Source organism: Cupressus sempervirens, chromosome 8 (genome assembly GCF_028749045.1).
Source record: "Cupressus sempervirens isolate cs-2001-9-10 chromosome 8, ASM2874904v1, whole genome shotgun sequence".
Classification (NCBI taxonomy): Eukaryota; Viridiplantae; Streptophyta; class Pinopsida; order Cupressales; family Cupressaceae; genus Cupressus; species Cupressus sempervirens.
In genome coordinates, this window is record NC_143125.1 from 398,702,339 (window position 1) to 398,717,469 (window position 15,131).

General features: G+C 37.3%; 1 protein-coding gene across 1 annotated transcript in view; it reads left to right on the forward strand.

Annotated features, from left to right (window-relative positions):
• The first annotated feature begins 7,863 nt into the window (after nt 1–7,863).
• The window catches only part of LOC149542964 (endonuclease/exonuclease/phosphatase family protein), a 47,516-nt gene continuing 40,248 nt past the window's right edge, over nt 7,864–15,131 (forward strand). Inside the window, exon 1 of the mRNA XM_089797895.1 lies at nt 7,864–8,629. Within this exon, the coding sequence (XP_089654021.1) occupies nt 8,101–8,629 (529 nt within the window). The 5' untranslated portion in view covers nt 7,864–8,100. The remainder of the gene's footprint in view (nt 8,630–15,131) is intronic.

Sequence of the window (15,131 nt, forward strand, 5' to 3'; positions counted from 1 at the left end):
AATGTTTATTATAGAGTGAATTAAAGCAGGAGACATACCACGATAAAAGATGAAGAGGATTGGAGACTACTCATATGCCAGTCACACCAGAGCCTTAACCCACACACCCTCATCTTTCACGCAAACTACTTACTGTGAGGCCTCACCCAAACTATCATAGTGTAGATGACATATTTGCATTATGATAGTCCTAATTCAACATTTTGATACACTTTTGAGACTATAAGGTTACGTCATTTTAATATCTACATTTTGATGATCTGCACATTAGGACTTAATTAATACAATTAATTATAAGTAGGAGATGATTTCCACAGCTAGTCAAATTGTGATGTGAATATCAGGATTTAACTGTGTGATTTTGAGTCAAACTCGATGACCCATGTTTCATGAGTAGTGATTCAACATGAATCCATCTCTCATGAGAATAAATGGAACACTTAGCACTCATTGGATCTAGGTGATGCTCACAGGGGTGAAGCACCGGGACTTCCCGGGAGGTCACCCATCCCAGTACTACTCCAGCCTGAGCGCGCTTAACTACGGAGTTTCCTCCACAGTTAAACCCAAAGCTTGCAACCCCATTTGCAAAACCTTCACCAAGTGTTGTGCCTTATGAACCATTCATTAGAAAGCCCCTTAAGCTCATCAATTGATAAGTAGGAGATGATTTCCACAGCTAGTCAAATTGTGATGTGAATATCAGGATTTAACTGTGTGATTTTGAGTCAAACTCGATGACCCATGTTTCATGAGTAGTGATTCAACATGAATCCATCTCTCATGAGAATAAATGGAACACTTAGCACTCATTGGATCTAGGTGATGCTCACAGGGGTGAAGCACCGGGACTTCCCGGGAGGTCACCCATCCCAGTACTACTCCAGCCTGAGCGCGCTTAACTACGGAGTTTCCTCCACAGTTAAACCCAAAGCTTGCAACCCCATTTGCAAAACCTTCACCAAGTGTTGTGCCTTGGTGAATGGTTCATAAGGCACAACACTTGGTGAAGGTTTTGCAAATGGGGTTGCAAGCTTTGGGTTTAACTGTGGAGGAAACTCCGTAGTTAAGCGCGCTCAGGCTGGAGTAGTACTGGGATGGGTGACCTCCCGGGAAGTCCCGGTGCTTCACCCCTGTGAGCATCACCTAGATCCAATGAGTGCTAAGTGTTCCATTTATTCTCATGAGAGATGGATTCATGTTGAATCACTACTCATGAAACATGGGTCATCGAGTTTGACTCAAAATCACACAGTTAAATCCTGATATTCACATCACAATTTGACTAGCTGTGGAAATCATCTCCTACTTATCAATTGATGAGCTTAAGGGGCTTTCTAATGAATGGTTCATAAGGCACAACACTTGGTGAAGGTTTTGCAAATGGGGTTGCAAGCTTTGGGTTTAACTGTGGAGGAAACTCCGTAGTTAAGCGCGCTCAGGCTGGAGTAGTACTGGGATGGGTGACCTCCCGGGAAGTCCCGGTGCTTCACCCCTGTGAGCATCACCTAGATCCAATGAGTGCTAAGTGTTCCATTTATTCTCATGAGAGATGGATTCATGTTGAATCACTACTCATGAAACATGGGTCATCGAGTTTGACTCAAAATCACACAGTTAAATCCTGATATTCACATCACAACAATTAATTATTCCATTTCATGTTCTAAATTATTTCAATTTCTTTAATAGAAACTAAATTTGTAGAAATGCTTGAAATGTCAAATTATAATGTTAGTGTTAAAGGATAGATTTTGTTATATAACCTAATATTGTGAATGGGATGATCAAACAAACATGGATGCAACTTTACACATGATAGGATAGAAATTAGATTCTGATGTAATGCAAAATATTGATTCGATTATGATGATTATGATTTAATGTGATATGTAGATTTTGATATTTTAACATTTTGAAGGAGTTATTTGAAATGATCAGGAAAATACATTTAATTGAGTTATGTTAATATGGATTAAGTAACATTTGAATTTATATGCATTTATGAAATGTATTTTGTATGACCTCCTTAGACTACTGATACTCGAGTTTAGTGTGCAGGAAGTGGAACCATGAAATTTTTTGGGGGGAAACAAGGTCCAAACCTATGTGAACACAATTTAGCCAAGGCGAATCTTTGGAAGATTCAAAAGCATTGTTGTGATGTATTTTATTTTGTAAATGTGAGCCTGCTTATATGTGAAATTTTTAATCACAAAGATGCATTAGGGACATGTCATGATGATGTGGAATGTGCTTTTATGTGTCACTTGACACTTGTGGATTTTGTGTGTTAATGACATGTCATTTAGGGCTTTGGTCATGGTGGTATTTTACCCTAAAACTAATTACCTTGTTAATGATTAAGTAAACCACTTGACAAGGGCTAGGATGGGTCATTATCAAAAGGGAATTCGAATTTTGACTTGACTAGGGTTTTGACGGGTCATTAGGTGGTTCCAAAGTGTCTTTTGTGTGAAAATGAGCTACCCATATGATAGTATAACATGATAGGGACCTAATTTTGACCATGATAGTGACTAGACAACCTGGGGGGGCCTTTACCAATGCCTTCTTCCACCAATTTGAAAATGAAGTTGTCACATGTGTTCTCTTCCATGTTTCCACTATGTCAAATATAGAAAACTTAGGGGGAGACAAGTTTGTAAGAGGGAGTGGCTTGGTGTTTTTGTTAAAATTGTTAGTGGGATGGCCTTTTTAGAGAGTCTTGGACAAACTAGTGAGGTGTTCACCCACTCTTTAAGTTTAGAGACTATTAGGGTTTGGAAGCTAGGAGAGAGCTCTTCAACAAAACTTTCATTACCATTTTGCAAAGGAATTTCAAGGTTGGTGTTCTTACCATGTAGGTTAACTTCTTCCATGTTGAAGTTGAATCTTGGTATTGTAGTTATGAGTGTGCAGGTATGGAGAATGACATTGTAAGAAAATGTGCGGTATCACCATGTATCATGTTGTGTTGTGATGAGCATGAAGTTTGGATTTTCATTGTTCTCTTGTTTTTTTTGAGTTTCCATGATTTTGTGCATGAGTGTTGTTATGGATGTGAGGATTTCACTCACCCTTTGGGAAGGGAAGAGAAGTCTAGGGTGAAGGGCTTTGTTAGGCTTGAAATACAGTTGAGAACCTTGGAGTATGGGTTCCATTGTATGCCATATTCATTCATATCTTGCTTTGGGGGTGATAAGGGAAAGATAGTGTAGAAAGGAAGTTTATGGAGTATGGGTTTCAAGGAAGCTATAACTGATGGTAGTATGTTTGGAGGAGGTTTGTGGAAGCCCTAAAAGGGCATGTAAATTTGTTGATTTGTGAAAGCCCCGAAAGGGCTTGAAGATTTTATAGTAGATATGGTATGCTATGGCAAGTCTCCTATTTGAGGGCACACCTTCAGCCTATGTTCAAGGTTCCATTGGTGAACCTTTGTGAAATGCCCTTGAGATGAGATTGTTCAAGTTTTGAAATGTGATGTTTATGCATTTGTAAGATTGGAATAAAACCTGGTTTGAACCTTGTTTCCCCTACTCGGTGGGTGGCTTCATAGAAGCCTGGGATGGGAGGTGAGCCTCCATGGTTCCAAGTTTTGTGTTGTGTTGTAGGTTTTGTGAAGAGGGATCCCTTGATGAGGTTAGGGTTTCACCATTTGGCTATGTTGAAGGACCTAGTGTTTGTGAAGAGATAAATCTTCTCCATGTCATCTCATAATGTATTGTGATGTTGAGTTTTTCCATTGTTGAGCTATTGAAATGAAAAAGGGGGTTTGCCTTCATATTGCATATTGTTGCAAAAGTGTAAAGTGGAGTTTGAAAAAGTTTGTATATAGTTGCTTTTGCAAGAGAATTATGGTAGTACTATCATAGTTGTGTAGGAAGGAAAGAATCAACTCATGTAAAAGATTACCTATTGAAGCTATGTAATTTACCTCCTTGTCCTTCCTTAGGTTCTTATATTCAATCCACAACTCAATCTTATAGAATCTTTGTGTAAGGGTTGTAATTGTAATGAATCAATGTAGACTTGAGTTATTTAATCTTATGACTCCCTGTTATGCATTTTGATGCAATGCAAATATTAAGTCTTGAATAGATCATATGTATGCATAGATAGTGATTCCTCATGTTTCAAAAAAAAAAAAAAGCTCATTTGTGAGTGTACTCATTCTTTTAGAAAACTTATAGTTGATTAATGGAATATAGATAATGTGTACATTTTGAGTATTCTAAACCAATGAATCTCTAGGCTACATAGATACAAGAAAACACATTGATTTATCACCAAATAAACTACCTTGATGTCATAAAAGAAAATAACTCCTCACATGTCATATATAAAAAATTCATATGGGTGAGTATGCTATAGGTGCATTTCAACTCTTTGGAAATTGTATGGGAGAAGGAAATAATTCCTCTCTCCAATTACAGACAATAAAATATTCATAAGATTAACCCAAGTACCAAGTCTTGTCAACTAAAGAGACACCTCAAATAAGGTTTTAGAACATAAGATTTAAAAAATAAAATAAAATTATGACCATGTCAGTCATCTGACTGCATATCACAATCTACAACTAAAAATAATGATTATATATATATATATATATATATATATATATATATATATATATATGTATGTATGTATGTATGTATGTATGTATGTATGTATGTATGTATGTATGTATGTATGTATGTATGTATGTATGTATGTATGTATGTATGTATGTATGTGTATATACATATGTATGTATGTATGTATGTATGTATGTATATACACATACATACATACATACATACATACATGTGTATATACACATACATACATACATATATATACATATATATACATATATATACATATACATATATATATATATATATATATATATATATATATATATATATATATATATATATATATATATATATATATAGATATATACATGTATATATGTATACATGTGTGTGTGTGTGTGTGTGTGTACACACACATGTATGTACATACACACACACACACACACATATATACATATAAATATACATCTATATATACATATATGTATGTATGTATGTATGTATGTAAATAATAAGATGCCTATGAACCAAATATGCATATAATAATGCATGTCATTACTCCAAGATTATAATTATGAATAGTACCCTTAAACAATAAATAAATAAATAAATAAGTATGCAATGACCTACACTACATGACACTTAACCTAGGCCCCTTGGGTGGGAGAATACATGATTGAACATACTATATAATCTAAACATATTACTAAACCAAAAAATAAAATATAAATGAGATACTTCTAAGTTGCCACTCCTAAATTAACTCTTTAACCTATCCCTTTCCTCCCATGTGGAACCATGTTCCCACTCCCCAACATAGACGCCTAGCCTTGGAAAAAGGTTTAAGTGGTAAAGGTGAGGCGGGGGGGAATAAAGGCAAATGCCTTTTCTCCCAAAAATCTGCACAAGGCCCCATGTCCTCAAGACCTAGGAGAAAACACATGGAAATGGGGACAAGCTTATGTGTTGGATCACATGAACCTTGAGAGAGGGGACCTTACTTGGAATAAAGGAAGCCCTGTTAGTAGGTAATGATGGGATTAGGTGATAGGTGCCTAAATTTAGGCAAGGGGGTGTTATGTATTAGGAGATAATTTTTAACAATGCTTAGAGGATAAAATATTCTATAAAAACTCATGTGTTTGGGGTGGGATAGAGAGTTAGTACTTAAGTGGTTTAAGAAAAACAATTAATTGGGTTGTTCTTATTGTTATTGGAAAAATGTAAGGTAGGGGATGTCATGTTTTATGTGGAAATGTTAGCGATAGATTATTATATAAGTCATGTGCTAGTGGTAGGAAATATAATAATGGGGTGTTTAGTTAGTGTTATATTATTTCATGGAGATGAATTAGTGTGTTGACCATTATATTAACATTTGTGTAAGTAGATGGGTGGTTAAGTTAGTAGGATGTAAAAAGTTAGGATTAAAAGCACTAAGTTAAATACGTATGATTATCTCATTTTACCATTTATGTAAGCTTTGGGAAGTGATAAGGTAAGTAGTAAGGGAGCAGATTTAGAGGTGTGATGATTTAATTTGTAGTTAAAATAAAAATGGCAGTTAAAATTGAAATTGATTTAGTAAAGTATAATGATATCATTTAATTAGTTAATGGGAAAAGTGTAGTCTAGGTAGTAGGGAAGTTGATCATGGCCCTTAGTCGATATATGAACTTATTAAATTTATCTTTGTATTGGAAATAATCCTATCCATGCTATATAGTTGATAATTAATAACAAGGTTCTAGCGAAAATAAAATATAAATAAAAAAGTATATAAATATATATATATTCAGTCACCAAAATAATGGTATAGAATTTTATAGAAGTTTAATGAACTGACTATGCGCAATAACTCATTAAGGTTGGTATCTCTAAATAATAGAAAATAAAATAATAAAATAATGAAATAAAACCAAGATGAATTGGACTTAGGACATAATGTGTTGTATTTATTTATGTGTTAACTTGAAAATTAGAACCTCTAGGACAACTATAAACATCTTCACAATTGCAAAATTACCGCAATTACAGGGATATAAAAATAGTCCTTCACTTTCTTACATGAAATGACTTACTTCAGTGATAGGATGTGGATTTGAAATGATAAACCACCTAGCTCCTAAGATATAACCCAGAGTTTCAACGAATGTTAGAAAACAAGTCGGTCTTCCTTGGAACTTGAAGTGCAAAAACTCAATGATCGAATAAGAGACATCTTAGTGTTCTTGTAGAGACATGAGTTGTTATATGTTATACTTTCCATAATTCTATAGTATATCCATAATTAGTTTAGGCCAACATGTATTAATCATTAATGCACCTTTCAAAATAAAAATAAAAATTGTTGTTGTGTTTTGCCTTGTGAATTTGGGCATGACACTCACGCAACACACAAATCAAATGGTCTATCAATTTAGTTTTCCTATTTATACAAAACAATGTTGTTGAATTTTATTAGAGTTGGGTAAAATAAAATCAGATGTGAATAAGTACCTTAGTAAAACAAAGTCTAGAGTCTAGAGCATAAACCCTCCTTTAGAGCATCGATTTTAACAAAGAAAATGATGCTTTCTAAAACAAGCGCGAAAATGGAATAGGTCTTTGTTAAACAACCAACTTCAAATAGTAATATTGCTATCAGGAAACATGGGTCAATGAGTTTGACTCAAAAATCACACAGTTAAATCTTGATAGCAATATCACAATTTGACTTGCTGTGGAAATTATCTCCTACTTATCAATTGATGAGCTTAAGGGGCTTTCTAGTGAATGGTTCATAAGGCACAACACTTGGTGAAGGTTTTGCAAATGGGGTTGCAAGCTTTGGGTTTAACCATGGAGGAAACTCCGTAGTTAAGCGTGCTCAGGTTGGAGTAGTATTGGGATGGGTGACCTCCCGAGACGTCCCAATGCTTCACCCCTATGAGCATCACCTAGATCCAATGAGTGCTAAGTGTTCCATTCATTCTCATGAGAAATGGATTCATGTTGAATCACTACTCATGAAACATGGGTCAATGAGTTTGACTCAAAAATCACACAGTTAAATCCTGATAGCAATATCACAATTTGATTTACTGTGGAAATTATCTCCGACTTATCAGACTTCATATAATTATATAAGATGGAAAAGTATTATGGAGAATATGAATGAAACATTCCAATAGCAACTATTTTTTAGAATGGACATATGCTTGTTTTTGGAGGAAAATTAAAATATGTATCCATATTCCCTATTCTAATTTAGCACACCAAACAAAGAATACCAAACCAGTTCCTATTTTCCTATTCATATTTCAGCAAACAAACGGGACCTTAATGCTACAGGATACATTGATCGTTGTCCTGACTCCTATAGCTCTCTAGGTTGAATTAATTTTCCCTTTGACATATTTTGGTGTCGAGTGCAATTAAAATTCCCGACACCCTTTAAAGATGGCAAAGATAAAGGCGGACTCTCGTACAACGAAACCCTTGAAAAAGATTTAAACCTTGCGTTTTCACCACCCTCATGAATGTCACGCTGTTTGGACGCTCAGCTGCATTGGTAAAACCCTCGTGTCGTCAATTTCGAATGGAGGCCTCCCCCTCTTCTTCACAGTGGCCATGCTCCTCCTGCACATTCCTCAATCCCCCCTCCGCAAACACTTGCCAAATCTGTCACACTCGTTCTCCCCTGCATTCCCACTGGCCCTGCCATTCCTGCACTTTTCTCAATACTCTCACCACCTCCAATTGTCAAATGTGCGGAACCATGCAGGCCGCAACGCCTTCTAATCTTTTCATTGTTGACGACGACGAAGCGAAAGCAGAAGAGGATGGTCTGGTGGGAACCAGGTTTCGTCCTCTTCAGCAGCATAGTGAGAATCCCTCTCCCTCAAAGTGCAAGCGCCCTTCAAAAGAAACAGATGAAGAGGGCTGGGTTGACATGAAAAAGTCTGCCAAAGTCTCAGCCTCGACATCGGCCTCAGCCGCATCCATTACCAACACTCTTCTCCGGGATTTGCACATGGATAGAGTTTCTAGGAGCACTGCTGGAGGTATTCCTCGCCATTGGTTTTTCCATCCATGTTTGCCCCAAAGTTTATATTTTTATAACTTGAACTGCTTGATAAAATACCAAATCTGGTCAAAGAAGCTAGCCTGCACTCTTGGTTATTTCGCTTGATTCATCCTAATCTTTTTCTTTATCTAAAAAAGATCTCCAGTTTACTCAAGACAATTGATATATATAAGGTCTTTCGCACATATGCGAACTGTGATCGTGTACTTACGTGTGTGAGTACTTGGGCGTTTATTAATAAATTTCTGTGCTCTGAACTCATCTTTTAGCCAGCTAAGACTCGCTATCAAATTCTTCTGTGCTTTTTTTAAATAATACTGAATTTGAGTAAAACCCTGTTTTGCTCTGGTACGCTTAAGTCACAGTTTTGGTCCCATGTTTTATTCTTTTTGATTCCCTTCTAAGAATCATTAATAGCGCTTTTTTATTTCTCTCATTTGCTAGGGACACCGTAGGGCACTTCCACCAACCAGAGAATGTACTTTCAATCTAATATTACCATTTTTATTCGGGGGGGCTATCTGTTTTTACAAATGTACCCGAGATGCATTGAGTTTTTGGCTTGCATTATCACTGTTGGAGCAGTTCTAAACACTGGTAGATATGTGCCTTAGGAATTTCATATTTGACCTTCCAAATTAGAGATATGATTAATGCACAATGAGAAGAAGGTAACCTTACACAGACTGCCTGATGGATCTCCAAGGGTAATCTCATCTAGAAGGATGGAAATATCCTTAACCATTGACAAGCAGAATGGGCCACCCAATGCTTGGTTTTAAATAATTCCTCTACTAAAGGAAATCAATCCATATTGACATAAAGCCTCTATTAATCAAACACAAGAAGGTTTTTTGTGATATTCCTCTAGTTATTCCAGCAAAGAGAGACTTTGAGCACTCTGTCGAACTTGAAGAGGGGGCAAAGATGTTTCATCACTATCATCAAAGAGGAAATGAATCCTCAAGTGTGTCCTCCAAATATGCAATATACGACTTACAAAATAAACATGCAATGCTTTAAGTAGTCACCGCTCCATACTATCAACTTTGCAAGTACAATGAAGTTGGAAAGACCAAGGATTTTTTTTGATTGGTGAATGCTTTTGACTAGAGCTATGAACTAAGGGGGTTGCAACAAGGGACCCCATCCTTGATATTTTCTTTTTTCTTGAGACATTAACACCTTCGTTATTTGATTCTTGTTGTTTCCTTGTCACTCTCTCGCTATCTCCTTGTTTGTCTCTCCAGTATTCCTCCTACCACCTTCTCCTTATTGCTCCTTTCCCCTATCTTTCCTTTTTCTCTTATCTCTCCTTGTACTCCTTATCTCTACCATCTATTTTTATATATCCTTGTCCATGTAGCCTCTTCTTCCTTATTCATCCACTACCCCTCATCTCCCTTACTTTCCTTGTCTCTCCTCATCCTCCTTGCTTCTCTTGCTCTGTTTGTCCTCCTCTTTGTTAGCTTCATTATTATTTTTAAACTCCATTTGCCCATTTGCGCTAATCGTGACTACTTGGGCTGCAAAGAGCATCCTACTCAATATTCCTTATTTCTTGTGTGCGTGCCTGCATAGTACCTCCTTCGTATCATACATTGAAAGCATGTGCCATTGAACATTAAAAAACCAACCTCAGTGTGGATAATCTCTTTGTGAACAACACACTAACTTGCAAGATCTTTAAACCAATGATTGTTGTATTTATACAACTTAGAACAACCATTGCATTGCAAGATCATCCCCAAGACCATTAAGGAATTATTAGAGATGGGGCACATCCAACCAATTTCCAATCTTTTTTCCCTTATTTTGGTACTCTCGAAGAAAAAAGATGGCTCAATGAGGATGTGCATTGATTATAGGGCATTAAATAAAAAAATATGGATCATTCTTGTAGGTGATGAGCTCATCAATGAACTCCACAAAGCAGTCTACTTTTCAATAAGTGACTTGAGATCAAGTTAACCACATTCGACTAAGAGATGGACATACCAAAGACAACCTTTAGATGCCGCTATGGTCATTTCAAATTTCTTCACCGTTGGACTCTATTGTGAAGGTTGATATAATCTCCTTTCTCCTCATAGAGGAGGCACCCAATCAACTTACTCTCAAAGTAGAAACCTCCCAATTGCTTTCAAGACAATTATAATATTTTAATGTATTCAATAATTGTTGGCTTTTGTGGTTTTGCAAATAAGAACCTTGATATTGGTCTTATTATATTTGGTGTTCCCATCCCATCATGTCTTGCTAGGTTTACTTGTATTCTCTTCATATATATATTTTTTTGTTTGTCACTTCTCCCTCAAATGATAACATGTTTTGAATCCTTGGAATTTCACTTCCTTTGGAATCGGTTCCAACAACTAATTCACCAATTCATGCATTTCCTCCTCTTGGCTCTTTTGGTTGCTAGTTTTATTACAAATTAATTGGTAAATATTTGCTTGATATTAACAGAGACTAAGAGGTCAATATATACAAAAGAATAAAGTGATGTTTCCTTAGGAAACGATCATAAAGAATAGAAACATTCTATTCTAGCTAAAAGAAAGCGAAAGAAAGCTAACATGTAACTGTAGAATCTAGTTTAACTAGTATTAGAAACATTGTAATATTTACAATAGATTACAAATACATAACTATTAACTAATAATAGAAGCTTATCTATTATTGTAATACCCTCCCTTAATGGTTATAATCTATCCACAACACCAAGCTGTCCTTTGAATTTAACAAACTTATTAGGACCAAGAGGCTTGGTGAGAATGCTTGCAGTGCAAGTCTATTGTCTCGTCTTCAACCAACTGTTGTATGTAGTGACAATGAAATATGCTTGGTTCGTTCATGGAAGATTGGATTTCGTGCTAATTTGATAATGCCTTCATTATCAACAAGTAAAGTGGTCGGTCATGGTGGTGACATCTACATATCCCCAAGCATCCGACGAAGCCAAACAACTTCACAAACTGCCTTAAGTGTCCCTTTGTATTTAGCCTTTGTGGAGGAGAGAGAAACTACATGTTGCTTCTTACTAGTCCATGTGACGGCACCAGACCCCAAATTGAACACATATCCAAAAGTTGACTTTTAACTGTCAATAGAGCTTGCCCAATTTGAATTTGTGAACCTACTCAGTCTAGGATTAGAACTCTGAGAGTAAAGAAGTCCATAATCTGAAGTGCCCTACACATAACGAAGCAGCCTTAGGAGTTGTCATAAAACATGAGATATAGTTGATTGCGAAGTTGATATCAGGTCTAGTAGCAGAGAGGTAGATGAGGCTGCCTACTAGTTGCCTCTATGGAGTTTCATCAATGGAAGGAGAATCAGATTTGGCTGATAACTTGAGACCTTTCTCCATGGGTGGAGATGCAGGCTTGCAATCCTGCATATGAAATCTATCTAATAGAGCCCTAACATCTTTGGACTGAGAGATGAATATACTAGAAGATTGTTGCCAAACCTTAACACCTAAGCAATAATGCATGAGCCCAAGATCAGTCATATCAAAAGATTGGCGTAAATTCTGTTTGATTCCTTGAATCAAAGATGCTGAACTACTAGTGATGATCAAATGATCCACATAAATAACCAGAAGGATGATGTCACTGTCAGTAGTCTTGATGTGCAAATTTGAGGCTAAAGAACTCCTCTGGAAGCCTTGATCGCCAAGGTACTTATCAATTTTCATGTACCATGCTTGACGGGCTTGCTTCAAGCCATAGAGAGCTTTCAGTAATTTGAGAACCTGATGTTCTTTATTGACAACCTTGAAACCAAGAGGTTGTGTCATGTAGACCTCTTGTAGGTCATCATTCAGGAAAGCACTTTTGACGTCCATCTGATGGACCTTCTAGCCAAACTGTGTTGTCATGGCTAGAACTAATTTGATTGTGCTTATTTATAGTAGGGGCAAAGGTCTCCTCATAATCGATGCCCTGACGTTGAGGAAAGCCCTTTGCAACTAAATGAGCTTATTTGATTTTGTAAACCCATTTGTAGCCGACGGGTTTCTTCCTTGGTGAAAGGTTAGAAAGGACCTAGGTGTTACTCTTTTAGTAAGCTTCGGTGTTCGGATGTCACAACCTATTCCCACTCTAGAATTCCTTTAGCCTCGAAATGTGTTTGAGGTTCAAACACACTGAATGTTGGCCATGAGAGAGAGTTAACAGACCCTGTAGGTTTACTCTTTTTTCTAGCAGTTCTCCCATTAATGAGCTCATCATCTCGAAGATCAGTTAGTGCCTTAGTGCACCACTTAGGTTGGAGAGGAGAATGACCAACATTAGTATCAGGAGATGCTCTATGATTAGGTTCCTCATTTGAAGAATTTGGATCAAACTTAGGTGAAGCATCTACAAATCTAGGTGATCTTGCAGAAGCTAGAGGTGTATGTACATGGATCATTGGTATAATTGGGGCCGCAGGAGCTACTGGAGCCCTCCCATTAGGTGGAGTCTAACTCCCAAATCACGAGCCTTCATAGGCTGATCTGTTGGATCAGGAATAGGAGAAATAGGCATGAATAGTCCCCGCTGCTCATCAAAGATTACATCACGACTATACAGGAGACGAGATGTCTCAGTGTCGATCAAGCGTAAGGCTTTGTGAAGACTACTATATCCAACAAGCACGAGGAACTGACTCTTGGCATCCAACTTGGTGCGTGATGCATCAGGGATCCAAACAAAAGCAAGGGAGCCAAAAACTTTCAGGTGATTGATTTTGGGCTTGCGACTTGACCAGGCCTCTTCCAGAGTCTTACCTTTGACCGCCATTGTGAGTGACCGGTTCAAAAGATAAATTGAAGTGTTAACTGCTTTTACCTAGAACTTCTTTGGAACATGTACGTGTTCGAGCATGGATTAAGCCATCTCGGTGATTGTTATATTCCAACGTTCAACTACACTGTTATGTTGTGGTGTATGGGGTGTGGTTAACTGGCGCTAATGCCATGAGTATCACAGAAGCTAGAGAAGTCATTAGAACAAAATTCCCTCCCCATTGTCTGACCTAAGAGCAATAATAGATTTCCCAGACTCTTTTTCAACTAAAGGATTAAACCCATGAAATACAATAAATGCATCTGATTTCTTTTTAAGAAAGTATACCCACATTTTTCTACTGAAATCATCAACAAACAATAGAAAATACCTGGACCCAAGAATAGAAAAAGTGCCCATAGGGCTGTAGATGTCAGCACGAATAGGTTGAATTACTTGAGAAGCTTGCCATGAATTGCCATTGGTGAAAGGTGTGCAGTGTTGCTTCCCAGCCTGACATGCATCACAAACTCCAAGCTGTTGAGTCTAAATCTCTGGCAAACCGAGGACAAGCTCTTCTCAAGCAAGTTGAGAGAGATAATGCACATTTAAGTGTCCATACTGCTGATGACAAAGTGTGCTAGCAAAAGACTACCGAGTAGCCATAGTGAAGTCCTGAGAATCATCAAAATCAGTAAGTTGGAAAAGACCATGATCCTTAAGAGTCAAGACCCACTGCAACAATAAATTAAGTCGCCCTATCAGTGATGGTGTACTGATGTGAACTGAAGGTGACATCCAACTGTGGAGATTGTTGTAGCAACTGACTGACTAAGAGTAGATTAAGTTCCATCCCTAGAATGTAGTACACATCGAGGAAAATGAGATTCCTTCCCAGCAGACTGAATCTGAATGTTGCCTTTGTTGACAACAGTGTACTCTTCTCCGTCACCAAAAATAATAGAATCTAAGTAAGGCTGGTAGTCAGTGAACTAGTCTCTGTAGTGGGTGAAATGACAAGAGGCACCTAAATCAATGTGCTAGGCGGACGACTTCACATGATCTGTAGGTCTTTTAGCCATGAAGGCATAAAAGGTAGATTCCGTTTGCTTAGTGTGCTCTGCATTGTTCATTTTGGGCTGCGAACTTGATTGCTTAGATTGGGCTGCTAAGCATTTTTGACATTCAACCTTGATGTAATCAAACTTGTGGCAATAGTTGCTTTGAATGTTCTTCTTTCGGGAACCTTCTAAAGCTAGATCAAAGGACTTCTGCTGATGAAATTGCTGAGACTTGTCTTTATCTTTTTGAAAGGATTTAGCAGCAAAGGCTTGCTTTGTGGAGGTGGAGTTGGAACTGTTACCGAACAGTTGTTTCCACTGATCTTGCTGAAGCAAGAGCGTGTAGAGATCTGTGAATTTCAGATCAATACTAGAAGAAGTGATGTTGAGAGTTTTGATAAAATGTTCATAGGACTCGGGTAAACTCCTAAGAGTGATGACTGCAATGTCTTCTTCCTCCATCTTGAGATCAATGGAAAGCAACTGATCATGGATTTCCTGAATCCTATTCAGGTGAGCCTGGAGTGATGTTTGCTCATCCATGATGATAGAAAACAGAGTGTTCTTCAAAAAGAAAGCTTTGCTTTTGTTAGAAGTCTTATGAAGATTCTTGAGATGTGCCCATGTAAGAACCCCAAATAGG